This window comes from Gadus macrocephalus, chromosome 16, assembly GCF_031168955.1.
Source record: "Gadus macrocephalus chromosome 16, ASM3116895v1".
Classification (NCBI taxonomy): Eukaryota; Metazoa; Chordata; class Actinopteri; order Gadiformes; family Gadidae; genus Gadus; species Gadus macrocephalus.
Genome location: NC_082397.1, coordinates 12,274,749 through 12,296,468, shown reverse-complemented (window position 1 = coordinate 12,296,468; position 21,720 = coordinate 12,274,749). Strand labels below are relative to the sequence as shown.

At 46.2% G+C, this 21,720-nt stretch overlaps 1 protein-coding gene across 3 annotated transcripts in view; it reads left to right on the top strand.

Annotated features, from left to right (window-relative positions):
• The window catches only part of LOC132474823 (cGMP-dependent 3',5'-cyclic phosphodiesterase), a 119,330-nt gene that overhangs the window by 28,946 nt on the left and 68,664 nt on the right, over positions 1-21,720 (top strand). The window contains exons 1-2 of one of the 3 annotated variants that reach the window (XM_060075698.1): positions 8,305-8,500; positions 8,995-9,088. In XM_060075698.1, coding sequence (XP_059931681.1) covers positions 8,466-8,500; positions 8,995-9,088 — 129 coding nt within the window. In that variant the 5' untranslated portion in view covers positions 8,305-8,465. Of the gene's footprint in view, positions 1-8,304; positions 8,501-8,994; positions 9,089-9,788; positions 9,827-21,720 lie in introns of those variants that run through there. The other 2 variants (XM_060075699.1, XM_060075697.1) reach the window with 2 other exon arrangements.

The window sequence follows — 21,720 nt, the reverse complement described above, 5'->3', positions numbered from 1 at the left end:
CACTCCTCTCTAATATTATTCTCTCCTCTCCTCCCATCCTCTCCTATCCTCTTATTTCCCTCTCTCCGCTCTTCTTCTCTCCTCTCCTCTCCTCTCCCTGTCTCCTCTCTTATATTCTTCTCTTATCCTTTCTTATTTCCGTCTCTCCTCTCCTCTCTTCCTCTCCTCTCTTATTTCCCTCTCTCCTCTCCTCTCCTCTCCCCCTCTCCTCTCTTATGTTCCTATCTCCTCTCTTCTTCTCTCCTCTCATCCTCCTCCCCTCTCCTCCTCTCTTATTTTCCCTCTCTCCTCTCCTCTCTGTCACCCTCTCCTCTCCCCCTCTCCTCTCCTCTCCCTCTCCCCTCCTCCTCTTCTCCCCTCTCCCTCCTCTACTCATCTCTTCCTCCTACAGTGTTTTTTTCTCCTCGTTCACCAGCTGCCTGACTCTGTTCTGTCAAGCAGCCTCGATGGGCTAGGAGTGTTGGTATGGAAACTGGGCGGATGGACATTGTTCAAGGTTTCCAAGGATCCAGCTATCTCCCTTGGCAACCACAAATCAAGACCTCAGAGAAACATTAGGAAGTTTTTCAGTCCTCCTTGATTTTCAGGATTTTTCCTTTTTAGGACCATTTGAACTTCAATGTGAAAAAATACTCGGTTGAGATTTTTCCAAAAAACATACTTCCATGTTTTATCAAGCTGTACTGGATGTTGCTGTGGTTCCTCTTTTAGCCTTTTGTGAAGCTTATGCTTTAGAATCAGCCGTATCAAAGCCTGTATGTATACGTGCCATGTGTTATTTTTCTACTGATTATGGGAGTCATTGATTGAAGTCATTGGTCACAATTCAATGTCAATAACAACTGCAACAATAACAACTGCAACAATAGCAACTGCAACAACTGCACAACTCCATACAATTTCAACGTGTTTATTCATGCTTTATGCAAAATGCTTTAAAAAATTATACAATTGTTATACAACTAAAGTTATGAGTCACTGTGAGACCTTTGATGAGTCATCTTTGATGAGGTGTTTTTAATGGATTGCTTCACTGCCGTGTTTCAGACCTCTTAAGTCATGCATTCGGGGACACAGAATCAATGTATAGTATGCAGGAAAGATTCCCCCCCCCATGACAAACACACACACACACACACACACACACACACACACACACACACACACACACACACACACACACACACACACACACACACACACACACACACACACACACACACACACACACACACACACACACACACACACACACACACACCTATCCCCCACCACTGAAGAGCTTGAATGTTGAGAGTAAGTGGGAGCTGTCAAACAACATTCATTGACATTGCCGTGCTACAGACATGAGCTTGTTCACTGTATTGGCTCGACTAAAGTGTCTATCAAGAGAAAAAAGCTGATTTTATTGGTTTCTTTCAGTTAATGGCATTGAAAAGCTTTCAGTCTTATATTTTCCACCAGGTGAACAAAACAGCTTTTGGTGTGTGTGTGTGCGCGTGTGTGTGCATGTGCGTGTGCGTGTGTGTGCGTGCGTGCGTACGTGTGTGCGTGTGTGTGTGCTTTGGGTCCATTTGTGTTTGCATGACTTTGCAACGTAGGGCGTGTCATTGCTGCCTTCCTGTTGTTGTTTTACTGCTCATGCTGTTCGGGGATACTTTAAGAGGAATCAAGGATGACACACAAACACGCCAATTTCTTTAACTACACAACAGCGTGTCATCCAAGGACATATGCAAAATAACTTAATTCAAGTGTGAAGATACTTTGTACACACACACGACAGACCCACATCTCCCGAATGTCCAGATATAAATGAATGAAGAATAACGGTGATCACTTGATGATATAAATCCCATTGACGTCACTTTGATGGAAAGGAAGGAGAGGTAGTGAGCAAGTTAAGCACGTTAGAGCCTCCCAGCTCCGGAGATCTGGGTGTGGTACTACATCTCTTGTTTAGCCTACCCACGGTGCAGTGGGTGCTATGTGTCCTGAGTTCCCCTGACCTCTGCAGGAATACAGGTCAGGCTGCAAGTTCCTGTCATTACTCAACGCTGTTCTAAAGCGTGAGCACAGGTTTTGTGTGGGTGTGTGTGTGTGTGTGTGGGTGTGGGTGTTTGTGTGTGTTGGGTGTCCCAATGTATTACATTTGGGCCATGGATCCTTGGGAATTATGAACAAAAAATGGTCAGCGCTTCACCGAGACGTACTTTTAATTTGAAGTTGAAAGTTTAATAAATCATCATTTTATTTATATACTAAGTTAAATTAGGGATAGACCCGCAACAATTAACATATTTATTAATGTATATATTCAACCCAAACAAAACAACATTTGAAACAGCAAGTGAAAGACAACCCAGCGACATCGTTTAGTGGAATCCTTCAGCTGTCTGTTCCTATAGATCGTCCCTCCACTGCATCATCACTACCTAGAGATCGCCTCCTCCCGCCCACCCGGTGGCTCTGACATTTAGCCACTTCCAGATCCTCCCCCCTGCAGATGTGGCCCAGTAGACCTGTCTCTGTGTTGTGCATCTGGGATTTCTCTTCTGTTTTTACCTGTTTCTTCCGCCGTAAAACCTATTCATCAGAGAACAGGGACTTCCTTTGACCGTGGGTTGTCGTTTCAAACATTGTAGCACCGCAAACGTGGTGACGAATCAGTTCAGGAGGGAAATATTTGTATTCGATTTTTTTGTTCTTCCTCACCTTTTTCTTATTCAGTAATAATTGACTAGTCATCTTTCTTTTAATTGGGCATCTTTATTTGTATCTGTTTCCGAATGTGTTTTTTAGACATGGTTTGTGAGGTTATCTGGCAGAGTCGTGGACCACCCGATAGCCGAGTACTGCTGACAAGATGCCATTACCCTGATTAAATACCAGAATCTTGTTTCGAATTCTCCCTCTAAGATAATGTGTGAGGAATGGATTAAAGAGATTTATTGATGGAGTATGTTGAACGATATTGATCAGGATTGCAGAATAAACATGACCAAAGTGACCACCAAATCTTCTGTGATGTTGCTTTAGGCTATGCGGTTGCAATGAATACGAAAACGTTAAGGTTTAGTACAGGAATACAGGAATAAGAAGAAGCAAATTTTCCAGTTTTAATGTAGGATTTAGTAGCACTGACTTGGCAGAAATGGAATCTAATATTGAAAAGTATTGTTTAATTAGTGTATAATCCCATTCAAATAAGAATAGTTGTGTTTCAGGTAGATTAACCCTGTTATATCTTTATAGGTTCCATTTCTTGATGTACCATCTTCTAGGATCTTCTTCCCCTTTGAATCGCACCAAGGAACATTTGTAATGGTATAGCCTGCGAATAATTCTGTTTAACCAAACACAATGGGGTATCTTTGTCATAATCACCATGGACACTGTGCATGTTGAAGGACATGGCGGAGTCAACAGCATATTAACGTTTCTCAACAACCAATCCCCTGACTGCATCCCTAGTGGTAAACCACGGTCATAGACCTATAACTATGATATATGTAATTATGTTATATGTAATGATCATTCATCTCAATAGCAGTCAGTGCTACAAGCCAATGTTTACTTGCACTCCATTACACAAATGTAGGTTGCTTTTAATAACACAACGGTGTGCAGTTTTCTCCGAAAGAGTTATCGAACAACAATACAATCTCAAAAAAGAACGTCTCCAAAACATGTTTGCATTAAAGAATGCACACCCAAGTATCATAATGGCTGAGCCCATAAACTTCCATTCGCTGCAGTGTTTTTCACTTGAATTAAAATGTGCGTGAAACTCAATTCTAATGGAATCCTCTAAATACATGGGATACCTGGGCGAAAAGACAGAGGTTGTATCGTGTTCACTGCCTAAGAGGCCCGTCCGAGAGTGGGCTAAGCTACCCTGACACTGGTATATAGGCTAGCTATGGTGTGTGCTGATGGGTGGAGCACTGTCTCGCCAGCGGTTGATGTTAATGTAGCTTAACCCTCCAAAAGAGGGTTAAGCTTCTAGGACACTTAAGTATAATGCATATATATAGTGTAGGGGAAGATGTGTGGAGCTTCGCCTGGCCTGCCGTTGATCCTGATATACAGTTTCAGAGAGGGGGTTAAGCTCCTCTGACACCCTCACACCATAGTGTGTGGTGGATTTTAAAGACAACATCGCCCATTATAACGCTCAACGCTCAACAACGGTACTAAAAAAAAGTATCAGATAGGTTGTAGCCACCAGGATAGCACACCCCCTCATCCCTAGAACTCGTAGCCCAATGCGATTTTTTTCCATTTTCCATTCTGGGCTACTGTAGAAAGACAGAGGTGCAATATGGTGCCCCCCTAACCCTCTCCCTGTGTAGATATACATGGCTCATTCTAAGATAAGGAAAACCCAACGATTTTGGATTTTCATGGGATATAAACTGATTATATTTACTATATACACACTTCTGCCAATTCTGTTCTGCTAGATGCCACCTAGTTTAAAACGTTGCACCTTTAAGTACACTATATACTCAACGATATTTTCCGATGCATTTATCGTTGTTTCTCTTTTTTTGGTTTAAACAACAGTAAAACCACAACACTTAATGAAGCAAGTCTATTGCAGCCCTTGGATGTGTTTGGAACTATAATTATGGGGTCCATCTAGCACAAAAACTTATTTGGACACTTTTGCCTTTGCTCCAGAATAGCATTCAATGCCTATCATTAAAAGTATATTTTTGCCTACATATCCTTAAGCAATATGATAGGCCATTGACATTCATTTCAGTATGAGAATGTCAAGGGAGCACTGTAATAAACAGAGGCCCAGAGGATAACCCGGTCCCTGTCGACTCCGTGCACACACATCCAATGCCTTATTTAGTGCATCCCCACACACCCCCACTCGTCTTCAATTCTACCGGTTTGAAAATGAAAAATGACCTGTTTCTAAAGGCTCCTTGATTGTTTGAGCAATCTCTTCAGTTCTGAAAATTAAATGTGTTTAAATTAAAGTTAAAAAACATAAACAGATGGGGAAAAATCCTTGGTGCAATGCTTGGTTCCTTGACCGTCGACCCTTTTTCCTCACGTCATTGTTGATCTTTAATTTAATTACTTTCATGTTCAAAATGTGTTGATTTTGTTTGACTTCGTTTTCATCTTTATATTTAAATTTTTTGCATTTGTATCATCTCAGAGAGCATTTAAATCAGGGGAGGGGGGAGTGGTCTCTCTATGGGGAAAGAAAGGAGAGCTTTTCACTCTTCTGACACCAGAATTGTGTGTGTGTGTGTGTGTGTGTGTGTGTGTGTGTGTGTGTGTGTGTGTGTGTGTGTGTGTGTGTGTGTGTGTGTGTGTGTGTGTGTGTGTGTGTGTGTGTGTGTGTGTATGCACTGAGTATTGGCCTGCCATTATGTAGATTAGCCATTTTCCCTTGAGTGCACCTTCAACAGTTAGAGCTTTCAATCACTTCACTGCTTTATGGTAGTCAAGACACACACACACAAATGCACACACACGCATGCACACGTACACATGCACAAACAACCGACGCACAAGTAAATAAGGGAGCAATCCATACATTTACATAAGCACTTCAAGTAAACTGATTTATTGAATATAGACATAAAATTGTCATGCAAATATGCATTCTTGCACATAGTGACACACAGACACGCACACAAACACACACGCACACACACACACACACACACACACACACACACACACACACACACACACGCACACGCACATACTGCAGCCGAAGGTTATTGACGTTCTCATCAGATTCCGGCTCCCTGGGTAGTTAATTATCTTACTCATGCTGTGAGTGTGTGTGTGCGTGTGTGTCTGTGTGTGTGTGTTTGTAATTTTGTCTTTATATTTGTTTATTGCATACGAATGCTTGGCTGTATAAGTGTCTAAGTGAGTAAGTGAGAGAGGGAGTGAGCCAGTTTCTGATTGGTCACAGTAGGGGGTATTTCTGCGTTAATTGCATTTGGGTAGCAGCAAAGACCCAGTTTCATCAGGAATTTGGGATCAATACCCTCTTCAATGCCACCAGGTACCAAGAGTTTATCATCGTTTGTGTGTGTGTGCGTGTCATGGTGTTTGTCGGGGGAGGTGTTCTGTGTTATTGTGTGTGTGTCTTGGGGTGGGTCGGGGGAGGGGCAGTTCTGTGTGTGATTGCGGGGGGGTGTATTTGTGTGTTGCTGTGCTTAAAAGCTAATCTAGATCACAAAGTCCCCGGTAGATGGGGAGAGGCACTCTTTGAGGAGAGCTTGCTTTGAACTAACCCTTGCTAGTGAATGTGTGAGTGTTTGTGTGGAGTATGCACACACACACACACACACACACACACACACACACACACACACACACACACACACACACACACACACACACACACACACACACACACACACACACACACACACACACACACACACTCCAAGCTGTATGAATCTTGAAGAACACCAGCATCCTATTTCTGGACAGTGTTCACTTTTTCATAGTTTCTACCCCTGGTTTATCCTTCTTTTTGTTGTATCACACTGTTCGTTTTCTCCTTAATTGATGTGCTTGTGCATTTTTTATTGCACGTGTTTACATTCAAAGGAAGATATACTGGTCCGTGATAAAACCAGCGCAACCACCTCTCCTTGGTTCATTATAATATCGGTTTACGATGTAGTTTGACAGAAATGCTGCTACAAGTCCCTTTTACCGATTCAGCCGAAAAGCATTTTGCGTGCACACCTGTCATGAATATAGACCTTCTCACAACGACATTTCATGTTCCTTGAAATCCTACTCCTAATAAGTACATCACCTTGACAGTGATTTACTTATCAAAGACTTAACAACTGGGATCGTTCATCCAAAATCTCTGCAAGTGTAAACTGATGAAAGAAATGCCGCAAAACATTAGACATGATGTTTTGTGTGTCTCCATGCTATCCTACTTCTGATCTATACTGCACTGATTCATTGTCGCTGCACTGAGTCTGCAACACAAACATAGATTGTATTTACATGACACAATACTCAGGATTCAGTCTGTTATTGTATATATAGAGAGAGAGAGAGAGAGAGAGAGAGAGAGAGAGAGAGAGAGAGAGAGAGAGAGAGAGAGAGAGAGAGAGAGAGAGAGAGAGAGAGAGAGAGAGAGAGAGAGAGAGAGAGAGAGAGAGAGAGAGAGAGAGAGAGAGAGAGAGAGAGAGAGAGAGAGTAGAAGGGAGCAAGAGAGAGAGAGAGAGAGTAGAAGGGAGCAAGAGAGAGAGTAGAAGGGAGCAAGAGAGAGAGAGAGAGAGTAGAAGGGAGCAAGAGAGAGAGAGAGAGTAGAAGGGAGCAAGAGAGAGAGAGAGAGGTGCGTTGGGACAGTTGAGATCCTGGACAACAAGACACCCCTGAGTCCTATCATCCTCTCTCTGTATCTCCGTGTGGATGAGCGACCTGCTGACTAAACCAGGCAGTGTGTGCGTGTGTGTATATGTGTCTGTTTCTGTGTGTGTGTGTGTGCAGCTGCTGTCAGGACAGCCCTGTGTACAGCCCTGCTGCTAGACTCATGCCAGCCATCCAACAGAAGCTGGCCAGAACACAAACTGGCATTCACTGAAAAAAAAGAAAGCCTGCTATATGTGACTGTTGTTTACCCACGTGACACAGCCAGGCAAATATACCAGTCAGGTGTGAAGGGGAATCCTGTACACATCCTTGCTAGGCCTGAAACTGCTTTCCCAGAGGCACCCAATTGCAATTAGGGATGCATGTTTGCATGGGTTACTTAATTAGCGCATGTGTTTGTTAGTTTATGTGTGTGTGTTTTTGTGTGTGTGTGCGTGCGTGTGTGAGTGTTTGTTACATTCGCACCATTGTTATTCTAGCCTGTCGTTCTGAATTTTCATCTCGTCAGCTCATAATGCCATTGCTTCCTGCCAGTCAACAATGACTGCAATGTTAATGCCCCAGATATACTGAGCAGCTGAGCTTTAGCAGAACCCTGTGTGCCCTGCTGTGTGTTGCCGTGTTTGTGCATATGTGTTTGTGTGTGTGTGTGTGTGTGTGTGAGTGTGCGTGCGTGCGTGCGTGCGTGCGTGCGTGCGTGCGTGCGTGCGTGTTTGTGTGTGTGTGAGAGGTAGAGAATCTGCCATTGTACTGAATGACAGCAGGAAAGCGAAGCCGGCATGTTTGAAAACGAGGGGCATTAAGACCCAGAGGAGCACAGGGAGACAGAGAGATACTGAGATAGAGGGAGAGAGAGAGAGAGAGAGAGAGGTGGGTGGGTGGAGAGAAGAGGAGGGACTGTATTTCTATCCAGCAATCTATGCTTTGCAGCTCCCGGTGTCTGCGCGGCAGTGTGCGCCTCAGCCTGCCAGGGAGTGTGTGTATCGGTGCGTCGCCGAGTGTGTGTGTGTGTGTGTGTGTGTGCGTGCGTGCCACTCCAGCGATCTTTTCTACGCACGACAGGTGGCGATGACATGACTGCATTAGAAAGGAAGAGAGGGAAGGACCTGTAAGCATTTTACCACGCGCGCACCTACACGGACGCGCGCACACACACACACACACACACACACACACACACACACACACACACACACACACACACACACACACACACACACACACACACACACACACACACACACACACACACACACACACACACACACACACACAGTCGCATTCAATTCTGAAATGGCATTCCTTTACAGAAAGTTGTGTGTTGCACGGGGTTCAGGTAACTGATTGACGAAGGGACTGATAAGTACAGTCACCGAGGGATGCATGTCACTTTGTCAAGGTGCTCTCTGGCCTTTTTGTCACTTTTCGGACAGATGCTTCGATGGCCGCAATCGGCTCAAGCATCGTATGCATACACACACACAAACACACACACACACACACACACACACACACACACACACACACACACACACACACACACACACAGATGCATACATGCCTACGTACATGTCTTGAGAGTTTTGGTCTTTTGTGTTGCAGACGCGGTCAACAAGTGTTTTTACATCCTGAGGACGGTTCTGCCCCAGGCTCAACAACCCCCAGACTGACCACGACCCTGTCTGAACAACTCCAGGTAAGCTCCCGTCTTCTTCTCTTCTCCCCTCCCCTCTTCTCATCCTCCTCCTCTTCCCTTCCTTCTCCTCTCTTCACCCCTCTTCTCCTTCTCCTCCCTTCTTCCTCTCTTCTCTTCCCTGACGTTCTCTCTCCTGCTCTTCTCTCCTCTTCTGGTTACCTTAAATTTTATGATTCTCCTTTTCCTCCTCTCATCTCTTCCCTTTATCCTCCTCTTATCTCTTCCCTTTAATCTCTTCTCTTTCTCCCTCTCTTCTCTGCTTTTCTCCTCTCATCTCTTCCCCTCTATTGTCCTCTCTTTCTCCCTTTCTTCTCGGCTTTTCCTCCTCTGGTCTCTTCTATTTTCCTCCTCTCTCTTCTTTCTGTGTTACTCTCTTCTCCTGTTGTCTAATCCATCTGGCAAGAGACAGTTATACCTGCACACCTCCTTCTCATCCCTCCCTCTTGTTGTTTATTTCTGGCAATTTCTCTTTTTTTCGCTTTCATTATTCTCTTTGCTATAAAACGGCTAGTTACCCCCTCTCCTTCTTCTCCTCTCATCTCCTGCTCTCTCTTCCTTTCTCCTCCTCCTCTCTCTGTTGTTTATCGTTTCTAGCACTTCATCTTCCTTTTGCCTTTTTCCCCCCGCTCTATACTTTTGGCACCTTTTGGTCGCTCATGTGCCCTCTATTTCCCTTCCTCTCCACGTGGTTGTCCATGAGGCTTTTACTTGGAGGTAATGAACTGTTTCCCTGCGGAGGTAAGTTTTACCCCCCCACTTCGCTCCACTCCCCACACTGCAGATCTACCTCTGTTGATTAACTCAATGAGATATTTATCCTTTGCCCGGTGCCTGTGTGTTTGTGTGTGTCTGGGTCTGCGCGTGTGTGTGTGTTTGTGTCTTGGATGTCCTTGTTTATGTGTGTGTGTGTGTGTCTGGATGTGTGCGTTTGTGTTTGTGGATCAGGGTGTCCATGTGTGCCTGTGCGTGCGATTGCGGCGACTCAGATAAAAGATGGAACGATAAAACATGAAACGGCTATAAACATGAAAGAGAGAGGAAATTAAAGACAGTGGCATTTATGCTTGAATGACAGATGGCTGTCTGCTGTTGTCGCTCTGAGTTTATGAATTTGTGTGTGAGCGTTTGTGTGTGTGTGTGTGTGTGTTTGTGCGTGTGTGTCCGTGCGTGTGTGTGTGCGGGTGTTTTAGCGTGCATATGCCTGTGAGTGTGGGTCAGCGTGTGAGCGTATGAGCGAAAGATAAGCATGTGTGTGCGTATATTTCAAGTGTTTAAAGTGTTTAGCTGTGCTGCATTGTTTTTGACTTGAAGCGGTGAGATAAACATCTTTTACATCAATACGCTTTTCCACTTCCTAGGTGTAACCCAATATGTATTGTTCCACTAATTGGCCTCCGCGAGACTCCTTGCGTTGTGTTGCGTGTGGTGAAACGAACGCGGCCCCTCTAGTTTTACACTTGCCATACGTCAGGGTGACGCTGACCTCTGCGTGACATGCACCACTTCCGTGCGAGCACAAACACCCCTCTCTCTCGGCCCTTTTGTCATGTAGATGCCACGCTGGTCCCGCCCTATAAACATTGGGTGTAGAAACAGAACGCCGGGTCAATCTGTGACGCGGCCATCGCATACCAGAGCGACACAGTACTTGACACGCTCGTTTCCCTTCATTTCATGTCAGGTCAAAGGAATGCGGAACGGAAACGTCGAAAGCAACACAATTCACATATTTATGAATAATTACTATACGTGGTGGTTAACTAAGGGCTAACTGAAAAACGGACCCTTTGTGGAAACCAATTGAAAATAGATATGCATCGAAAGTGACACCGTTTAGGACAGTATTGCAGTGTTGACGGGTGCATCGCTACGGAAATCCCTTGGCTCACTCGCAGGGCCAGTGGAGGAGCAGTGTATGGCGCCCATCAGGAGCCTGCGCTATCACTTTAGCGCTATAGATCGCTTTAGCAAGCATCCCCTTGTGGTTTCTGTCGCAGACGCAGCCACTATAAATCAGCCTTGAGTATTTGTAACTGGTGGTGTGAGTGATTGTGTGTATGTGAGTGTGTGTGTGTGTGTGTGTGTGTGTGTGTGTGTTGGGGGGGGGGGTTTGTGTGTGTGTCTATGTCTGTGTATGCATGCGTGTATGCCTTTGTAATTGTAAGTAAAGAAAGAGAGTGTGTGTGTGTGTGTGTGTGTGTGTGTGTGTGTGTGTGTGTGTGTGTGTGTGTGTGTGTGTGTGTGTGTGTGTGTGTGTGTGTGTGTGTGTGTGTGTGTCTAGGGGTTGTATCGCAGAGGGATTTAATGTTGTTGGCAGCAAGATAAAAAGACGTCTGATTTGCTGCCATGTGGACGTGTGGACTCCTCTGATCCACTTAACTCCACACGGGCACGCACCGCTACGCAACTGGTGTGTCATGTCCGCGCTCATATACAAATATTTAGAGCTAATTCAGAAATATTTACACACAAGCACAAAATATTCAGTATTGAACAAACATGCAGAATTTATAAACATTCGCTCTCCAAAGAGAGACTTGATGTGAACACAGTGGAGCACAGTGATTTCCCCCTGGTTTATCTTACGCCTAACACAGATGAGCGATGGCTGTGTGTATCTGACCTGTGTTTGTATGGATTTGCCAATACAATTCCATCTAGTGAATGACAGGCAGCCATTTCAGCGGTGCTCTCTCATAATTACTACTGGCTCTGTGTGTGCGTGTGTGTGTGTGCGTGCGTGCGTGTGCGTGTGCGTGTGCGTGTGCGTGCGCGTGCGCGTGTGCGTGTAACCTGGACAGTTTCCTAGTGTTCCAGATTTAGTGGCGTGATGGCGCAGTCTTTCACAAGCGCAGGCGTGCGTGCCTCCCGCTGTTCACGGGTCATGTTGTTGAAAGACCTGTTTAACTGCATTCCGCCGCCAGAGCCGGTGTTTGAGCCAGCCATTGAAGATCTGCTTTAAAGGGAACACAGGCCCGGGGGTGCCCCGGTGGCTCCCCGGGGTAGAGCGCGTACCATTAAGGCTCAGGCGTAAGGCAGCGACCTGGGTTTGATGCCTGCCACTGTTCCTTTGCTGCATGTCCTCCCCTCTCTCCCATTCCATCCTGTCTAACTCACTGGATCCTGAAGAAACATGGGCCTAAAAACAACATGTTGCCCTACACAGAACCACCTGCCGGTTCTCATGTCCGTCCTTGTGGGCCCTTCGTGTGTGTGTGTGTGTGTGTGTGTGTGTGTGTGTGTGTGTGTGTGTGTGTGTGTGTGTGTGTGTGTGTGTGTGTGTGTGTGTGTGTGTGTGTGTGTGTGTGTGTGTGTGTGTGTGTGTGTGTGTGTGTGTGTGTGTGTGAATTTCCACAGGTTTGAGTGAGTGAGTGAGTGAGTGCTCCTCTTTAATCAGCACTGACACTTGCGGGACGGGGTGTGTTTAATAGCCCATGATGATATCCCCCCCCTCCCTCCGCCCCCCCTCCCCCATTGCCCTCCTCACACCAACCCCCCCCCCCCCTCCCCTCACACACACCCAGCCGGGCCACGGCACTCATCTGTTCCGTCGCCCTCCGCACTCCCCACCCCTCGTCGTCGAGCGGCACAGCTGCCTCCGTCCCTCCTAATCCCTAAGCCTCGCTGACGCGTGCGCAGCTGGCACGCTGCGCCGCCGCGCACGCTCCGCAACCGTGGACGGGTGCGCTGGTCGTACAGTAAAGCACCGCCGTCTTGGCGCGACGGGGCTCGCATGGCGCCGGCGAGCAGGCGTATCATGTTCCCAGGGTGGGAGATTGCGGGCGTCGGTGGTTGTTTTTATTTTGTAACACAACAGCTGGACCACATTTCCTTGCTTTGTGAGTGTCTGTGTGTTGGTGTGTGTGTGTGTGTGTGTTTTATTTAATGCAGCACAAGGTGTCGCAGATGGATGGGCCTCGATGGCGATACACCTATCTTTAATTTTTTTGGGGGGATTTCATAAAGCAAAGATTGCCCCCCAAAAGTGCGACATAGGGGGCCATTCAAATACCCTTCAAATTTGATGTTGTTCATGTGCTTACTCATTTTGTGTTAGGCTGGTGAATTAAGGTCTATTCTTTCGCATGCACTTCTGCGTGCTACCGTTTATGTTCTATGTGTGGGATTCTGCGAATGTAGTGTTTATGTGCTCTCAGTGCCATATATGCCCTGATCTGCTCAAGGCAGGGATAGCATTACAGGACCAGATTGCTGTGGTTCAACCATTTTGGCTTAGAAATCTCCATAACCAGGTTGTCTCACTCCGTGTTTATTCAAATGTTGTGTTCTCATTCCCTCATCCAACTCCTCCTCTGCCCCTGATGGCTGTCCTCACATGTGTGATAAATCGTGTACACACTTGGCACAGCATCAACCACTCCTGGCTGTCATCCGAATCAAGACAAGGCACTTAATGGAGAAGTTGTTGTGCTATGTAAAAGTAGTCAGGAGGCTTTTGGTCAACTTGTTGTTGTCTGATATGTTTGCTGAACGTGTTCCAGCAAAAGGAACCAGTTTGGGTTGAGTGGGTTGTGATTTGTGTATGTTTGTTTTTGTGTGTGTGCTTGTGTGTGTGCATGTGTGTGTGTGTGTGTGTGTGTGCGTGTGTGTGTGTATGTGCTTGTGTACGTGTGTGTATGTGTTTGTGTGTGCATGCGTGTGTGTGTGTGCATGTGTGTGTGTGTGTGTGTGTGTGTGTGTGTGTGTGTGTGTGTGTGTGTGTGTGTGTGTGTGTGTGTGTGTGTGTGTGTGTGTGTGTGTGTGTGTGTGTGTGTGTGTGTGTGTGTGTGTGTGTGTGTGTATGTGCTTGTGTACGTGTGTGTATGTGTTCATGTGTTTGTGTTTGCATGCGTGTGTGTGTGTGTGTGCGTGTGTGCGTATGTGCAGGCATGTGTGTGTGTGCGTGTGTGTGTGTGTGTGTGCGCGGGGGGGGTTCTTCTGGATCCAAAGCCAAGATCATCTGAATAATGGCGATTGGAGCAATCCCTTGCGAGGAGAAAGGGTGAATAACTAGCGTTGGATGAAGGAACAGCGTCTGTCCCCACACTGACTCACCTATCCAGATAAATGACCATGACACATGACACAAGGTCACCTTCAATGGGTGTGTGTTGGTGTGTGGGTGGATCTGTGGGGGTGTGGGTGTGCGTTCGTGAGAGGGCTTACTGAGCACACCAAGCATATGTCATGGTTTTGTTTTGATTAATGGATTGTATAATTCAGAGCTGCTGAATTTTATCTCAAGTGTATCCCTGTGCTGAATAAACTGTGTGTGTGTGTGTGTGTGTGTGTGTGTGTGTGTGTGTGTGTGTGTGTGTGTGTGTGTGTGTGTGTGTGTGTGTGTGTGTGTGTGTGTGTGTGTGTGTGTGTGTGTGTTTGTGCGTATATGTCTGTGTGTGTGAGTGTGCCCTGATGAACAATAGTGTATGCCTTCACCGAAGCCGTTTTGTGCCAAACATTAATCATATCTCAAGGAAAAACATGAAGAGGTGGAAAAACAAGACCAGTTAGGTTGACGTAGCAGTTCGGCACTGCTTATGCTTTTCAGAACGTACACTGGGATAAGAAGGAGAGAAAAACAGTTTTAAGTGGAATTAAGTGTGAAAGGGAGAGAGAATCTCCCTTTCAGTCTTTTCGATCGATACCCAACACCTATCATTCAGATCGCTGAAGGTCTCGAGCTTTCCCTCACGCTTGTCTTCAGCCTAGCTTCCATTTTGCTTTGCTGATTTAGCTGTAATTCCAAAATTGTATTGATAATCAGCCCCATAACTCTCTAGGTCTAATCTTTTCCTTTGCCGTTGCTTTCTTTTCACACACACTCACACAGGTTTTGTCAATAGAGGGGGGGGGAAAGATGATTGCGTAAGCTAGCCCACAAGCTTGACAAAAAAACACTATATCAACCATGTCCTCTTTTTGTTCCCTGCAGTGCACGATTGCGTTAATCCTCAAAATCTGAAAAACTTTGGGTGAGTGTGTGTGGCTGCCCACGCTCCCGTTATAAAAAGAATGAGTAGATGGCGTGGTCGTCATCTGGTATCGCTGCAGTGGCCCGGTGTGAGCGAGGCCACGTTAGATAAGCACTGGAGTGCAGAGGCAGATATGCTATGACTAATAGATAGATTCTCAACCAGGCAGAAGAGGAGGCCAGCCAAGCAACGGAGAGTACGGGAGAGATGAGAGCCAGATGGGTGGATGGACGGAGGGACGGATGGATGGAGAGATGGACTGCTGGAGAGATGGAAAGATGGAAAGATAGATAGATGAATAGCCTACTCACAATGATGGATGGATAGATACATAACATTACATTACGGTACATTACATTAGATCGCATTTATTTAGCAGACTTTTCCAAAGCCACTTATAGTAAGTGCATTCAGAAATTAAGATGTACCCCAAAAAGTGCAAGAATAATTTAAGTACCGTACATGCAATTCTGGATGCAAAGAAAAAGCTTTTAGTGCAACAACATGGCGACGAGAGATGGTCTTCTTTTTTTTTGATAGAAAGATAGAAGAAAGAAAGAAAGATAAAGAGATCTAACAAACCTTTACAAATACACATATATAGAAACAACCGGATACAGGGCTGACACATGGAGATTGGGGAATGTACTGAATACATTGTGTTGAAAAAGAGCAAGTTGGGATTGTGGTCTGGCTGTGAAGCAAATAGATGAAGGCTGGAATGAATGTTGGAGAGAATAAAAGGGAGAAAATGAAAAGAGAGAGGAGAGAAAGTGGGTGAAAGAGCAGCCAAGGGAAGAGGTGTCAATATGTGATTTCCCCAATGAATGTTTGAAAGGGGGGGGAGTTACTCTCTCTCACTTTGTATGTGTTTTTTGAGTGAGTAGGAGTTTGTGTGTGTGTGTGTGTGTGTGTGTGTGTGTGTGTGTGTGTGTGTGTGTGTGTGTGTGTGTGTGTGTGTGTGTGTGTGTGTGTGTGTGTGTGTGTGTGTGTGTGTGTGTGTGTGTGTGTTTGTTACTCTAAAGTTCATGTGTGTGTGTGTGTGTGTGCGTGTGTGGTACTGCAAATTCACATTTTCTCACCAGTAATGGAGATCGATCTGTCAAGCTCATCCATCCGTGTGTTGACCACAAAATAAAGACGCACACATTCAAACAAACTGCGACGAAAAGTGGCAAGTGGCAATGAGGTCCCTCTTGCCTGTTGGCACTTAACTCTAAAAGCCCTTCTGGGGTGTGTGACTGAAACTCTACTTACAACCAGGATGTAGTGTCCACATCCTTCTGACTGAAGTCAAAACACGATCCACGCGCAAGCACACGCACACACAGAGACAGCAACACAGGCAGATTCTTTCACAGACACACAAATCCATGTGCACACACACACACACACACAAAATCACAAACACAGTTTAGTTTGACAAGTCGCTGTGTGGAACTCATCGCCTTTGCTGGAGCCCTTGAACGAATCTCGCCGCGTCTTCCGTCTCGCGGCCCCAGGACGGGGCAGCGCACCAGGGAGCGTGAGACGTCTGAGCCGCTCCACAGCCACGCTGAGCAGCAGACTGCCGCTGGAGTGTCGTCGTGCCGCATCCAAAACGTCACTCTGTCCGTCTCCTCTCACCGCTGCTCGTCTCCCCCTCTCTCCCCCTGGAGGCCGTCCTCATGTGGGCCACTTGTGCAGGGGAGGAGGGTCTGGTGGTGCTTCAGAGGGCCCCGTCCTTTGTTTCAAATGCAGAACCCTTCGCAGCGCTACCTAGCCGGCACACCAAGCGGTGCTCTGAATAATGCACTGTGTATGCTCAGTGGCGTGTCGCTAGGAAGCTCCCACGGGACGTCTGACCCCGGACGTTTTACATCCAGGGTGGATTTACACACATCCGCACCATGAGATGTAAGATGCAACAGTTAAAACATTTAATTGTTTTCTCTGAAAAATAAATGAGATTTGAGAATATGTTTAGAATAAGCGCTTCAGTGTCATTGGAAGCCAAGTGTGAACTGAATCATCAACTGAACCGTGCTCTGTGTTGAGGGACTAATCCCGCTCTGCTCTGACCCGCAGGAACCTTTTGTACCGGAGCTCAGTGCAAAATCTATAAACACTCACACACAGCCCCGGAAAAAAAACAGTCAGAGCCCAAGTCAGCAAAACGAGCAAAACTGGTAAACATAATGCCAAGTGATTCCACCTCAGTGCTTATCACCGGATTCCATTTCACAAGCGTTACAAAGGCTCTCCTATCGAATGCTCACTTGAGGCAGTGTGATTTTGGCAATCGGACACGAAATGTTGGACATTAGGTAATCCCAAATCGGGGGGGGTCGATCAGAATCGGGGAGCTGCACCGATACCATGAGTAATCTCCAGAGATAGCATGAGTCAATCGACATAAAACCACGGTGCGTCATCAACAAGAGGGGCGCCGCGAGGCAGGTGATCCATCACAAAGATGTCAGCGTCGATTGTTCATTGTTGAGTCATGTGGTTGTAGAGGAAATCCCCTTACCTCACACATATACATATAGGAGACCACACAAGGATGTACAGGTAACCACATGTCATCAGATGTTTGAGCAAGGCGTGACAGTCTTTGAACCAACACACAAATGTTAAGGGAAGGTCGTAGTAGTCACCACTACCATTTGCCATTTGATGAGTCTTTTGTTTTATTGTCATGGTGTGTGTGTTTTTTTTTTTTTCAAACTGATTATCCGTGGCTATGTATGCTCTCAAATTGTGTTGTGTCATGTATTTGCTTGTAAGTCTACACTAGTTAATGCTGTATATATTCAGAGGAGAGTTGCACAAGCTTGACCTGTTTATATGTAAATCTTTTTAGTAAAATGTCACTTTTAAACCAAAGATTAATAGTTGAAGGCAATAAGCGCAGACTTTATAGACCTTAGCAAATGCCTGTATCCATAATCAATTCTCTTTGAGTGTAGCAGCTTGTTGAGTCTTCCTCTAATCGTCGCTGACTTGCCTGATCTTTAATGTCTCGTATCATCATTAAAGTTTACTGTTTCCGCCTCTTCCATTTAACGCAATGTAATAAATACATGTGAGAGGTTCTGTGGTGCCAAAGCATACATCACAACTGATAGATTACAGGGGGAAAAAACTGTATGCGTAGTAAAGTAAAGGGGGAAATAATCTGTGTGCCCTTTGTCCTTTGGCTCTTCTCCTGTCAAACCAGGGTCAATTATCCTCCTCCGCCTATGAGCTAATCTTCATATTGACTCTGGCATTAAGAAACTAATCAAAGACTGAAGAAGATCATCAATACAAACAACAATGGTATTGCTCCCTTAAGTGGAGGGTCTTAGGACAGCACCCAAGCAAGACACTGAGGCGGTCCTCAGGGGGACAGTACACACACACACACACACACACACACACCACGCACACGCACATGCACACAGCGAAGAGAGAGTGAGTGGGTGAGAGACATAGACCAGCTGCCAACATGGATCAGAATAATGGCGGAAGGCACAGGGAAAGCAAAGAGAAATGTCCTGTAATGCGATTATCATTATCGTATTACACAATTGTATTATGATATTTCGTTACAATCCCTTATTTCTATTCAGACAAAATCAGATTGCTGGGTCGCATCAAATGGATTGAAGCTCTGTGGCACCTGGGTGGAAGCTCTAACTGGCATGTTAAGCGGGACAAACACACGCTAAATCACACACGAATGGGCCCATACATTGTTGGCCAGCATGCTAAACAGACAGCTATTAGCGCTCAGTCCAGAGATTATGCGCTATCTATTCTAATCACATCTGCCGCTATTTGGAAATGTTTTATCAAGACAACACACCTTACACAAAAAACAATTGCTGTGTGTGTGCATCTGTGTGTGTGAAAAGCCATAACCAAATACAAATTGTAAAGAAAGGTTTGTGTGTGTGTGTGTGTGCATACTATCCGTGCACAAAAGTGTGTGTGTGTGTGTGTGTGTGTGTGTGTGTGTGTGTGTGTGTGTGTGTGTGTGTGTGTGTGTGTGTGTGTGTGTGTGTGTGTGTGTGTGTGTGTGTGTGTGTGTGTGTGTGTGTGCTTGTGTGTGTGTTTGGCATCACCAGCCGAGGGGTGCGCCAGCGGGAATCGGTTGGGTGCTTTTTTCTTTGTGTGAAACTTATTAAACGGGCTTTGTTTCGTGCTTCTTCTTCAGGAAATGAACCTGACATTACCCATCTATCACCACCACTATCCTTCTCCTCATCTCTGCTCCGTTCCTCCCCATCCCTCCCTCTCTCCCTCCCTCTCCCGCCCCCCCATTTTTTGTATCCCCCCCAGCCCCCCCCCACCCCCCCCCCCCGCCCCCCCCAACCTAATGTTCGCTTCTTTATCTTTGTCCCCGTCTGGTTTTATCCCCCGCCTCTCTCTGTACATCTTTATCGGCCCGTCTCACCATACACCCCGCATCCCATTCTTCTCCTCGCATCACATTCTTTTTTTTCTTTTTTTGGGGGGCTGAGCAGCAGGGGGGGGGGGGGGGGGGGGGGGCTGTCTTATGGAGTTTGACTTTCCGTCGTCCTCCACCCCGTGTCGTCTCTTAATACCCCTTCTTTTCCTCGCATGAAGTGACGTCTCTTTAAGCCGATCTCTCGTTGCACATACCATGCTGGGTACGCTACAACGTCTGGCTTCACACTGAAACCTCCCACTGGGAGAGATACTTGTTTCCCCCCGACCCCCCGACTGTGCAGTAAACCTTCCACGCTTCACCTGATGTGAGTCATTGTATGCACTCAGTTTCGTACCGTTACTTTATTCTCTAATCAAAGGCTGTGACCTGGATAGCCTACGTCAGAGTCATTACCCTTACGAGTGGGAACCACAATAACAACAACACATTCAGGATTAATCACTCCAAGAGAGAACATGGCTTTGACAATAGCACTTCTGTTATGGTGTGGATTTCTACATATGTAAAGGTGACCCCCTCTCTTACTAGCAGTGCTTCAACAAGAGACCCATATCTACATCGCATCCCCCCCCCCCCCCCCCCCCCCCTCCACCGCCTTGCCCTCTCCCCCTCTACCTGCTCTCTCGCACCTGATCCGGCCATAATCTCTCGTACGCCCTATTATTTGGCTGCCAGCACCGCAGCTTCCCAGACATATTAAAGCGCTAATCCACAGTGAATCCAGTCCACTCCCTGTTCCTCTTCCAGCCATCTCTCTCTCTCTCGCTCTCTCTCTCTCTCTCTCTCTCTCTCTCTCTCTCTCTCTCTCTCTCTCTCTCTCTCTCTCTCAATCTATCACCAAGTAAAGATTGATGTATTCTCTTCACTGATCAATCATCCATTGGTTTGACTCTCTCTGTTGCTCTCTGTGCCGTGGTGGTTGAGCTGTCTGTGGTTGTGTTTTCAGTCTTTAAACTCGGCAGGGGTTTGGTGTGTGTCTGGGCGGGGTCAGGAGGTCATTTTGGGATGTATGTGGTCAGGATTACTTGTGACTGTATGCTGGAGGGATATCGGCTACGACCTCAACCATGCATTGTTTTTGTCCGAATAAGGGTGCAGGATTCTTTGTTTGTGTGTGTGTGTGTGTGTGTGTGTGTGTGTGTGTGTGTGTGTGTGTGTGTGTGTGTGTGTGTGTGTGTGTGTGTGTGTGTGGGTTTGAGAGTGTGTTACGCACACAAACACATGCACGTACACATACAGAGGTCGTTCCTTCTCAACGAACACAATCACAATGGCCTCTCCTCATTAATGGCCTGTGGACCTCCATCAGCCTCACATTAAAATAGCACTGGCATTCAAAAACTGCAGGCTCAAAGACACACCACTACCCATACCATTGCTATTAACAGCATAAACACAAGAGACATGGTAGGGACAAGAGAGAATCATTTGAAGAGGGAGGCAGTGTGTGTGTGTGTGTGTGTGTGTGTGTGTGTGTGTGTGTGTGTGTGTGTGTGTGTGTGTGTGTGTGTGTGTGTGTGTGTGTGTGTGTGTGAAAGGGAGAGAGAAATATATAGGGAGGGAAATAGAGAGAGGGAGAAGGGGAGAAAGAGTGAGAGATCATAGATTATGTAGCTTGGTGGTTCTTATCCCTTCCCCAGCAGGATGTGGTTCTTCCCCAATACTATTTATCAGCATGGCGACTGTCACTTGGACGTGTTAGTGCTGGGGGGAAGGGAAGTGAAAATGTGTTATTCCATTCAAGTGTGAATTGTGTGAACATGTATGTTACGTGGAGAGATGGTGAACGACACAGAGGGGACCGGGGCCAGAGATGGCGCCTTCAGCACTCTGGGTTCAGATGCATCCCTCGTCCTCTTAACGATTATATGTGTGCCACTGGATGGAATAGCTCTGAACAACATGAACACACTCCCATCTGATGTCCAGAGTATTGAAAAAGAAATATTCCTCCGGAGCTAGGGAACGCTTTTAGTCCCAGCAATTTATATCAAAGGCTTCAGGGCATGGAGAGAAAATGCTTCGAAAAACATATTGTCACACCTTTTATGTCAATCATTCTTTGACCGATATATGTGGCGGGAGGAAAAATTTTGAAGTCTTGCTTTGTGGCTGCTTGAGCCGAGTGGTGTCCCTTTGTGAGCGTGTTTAAGAGTAGACCCTTTCTGTTTCTCCATGGGCTTCAGAGGGTTAGCACTGTCTGTCGGTTTATAGTGGGA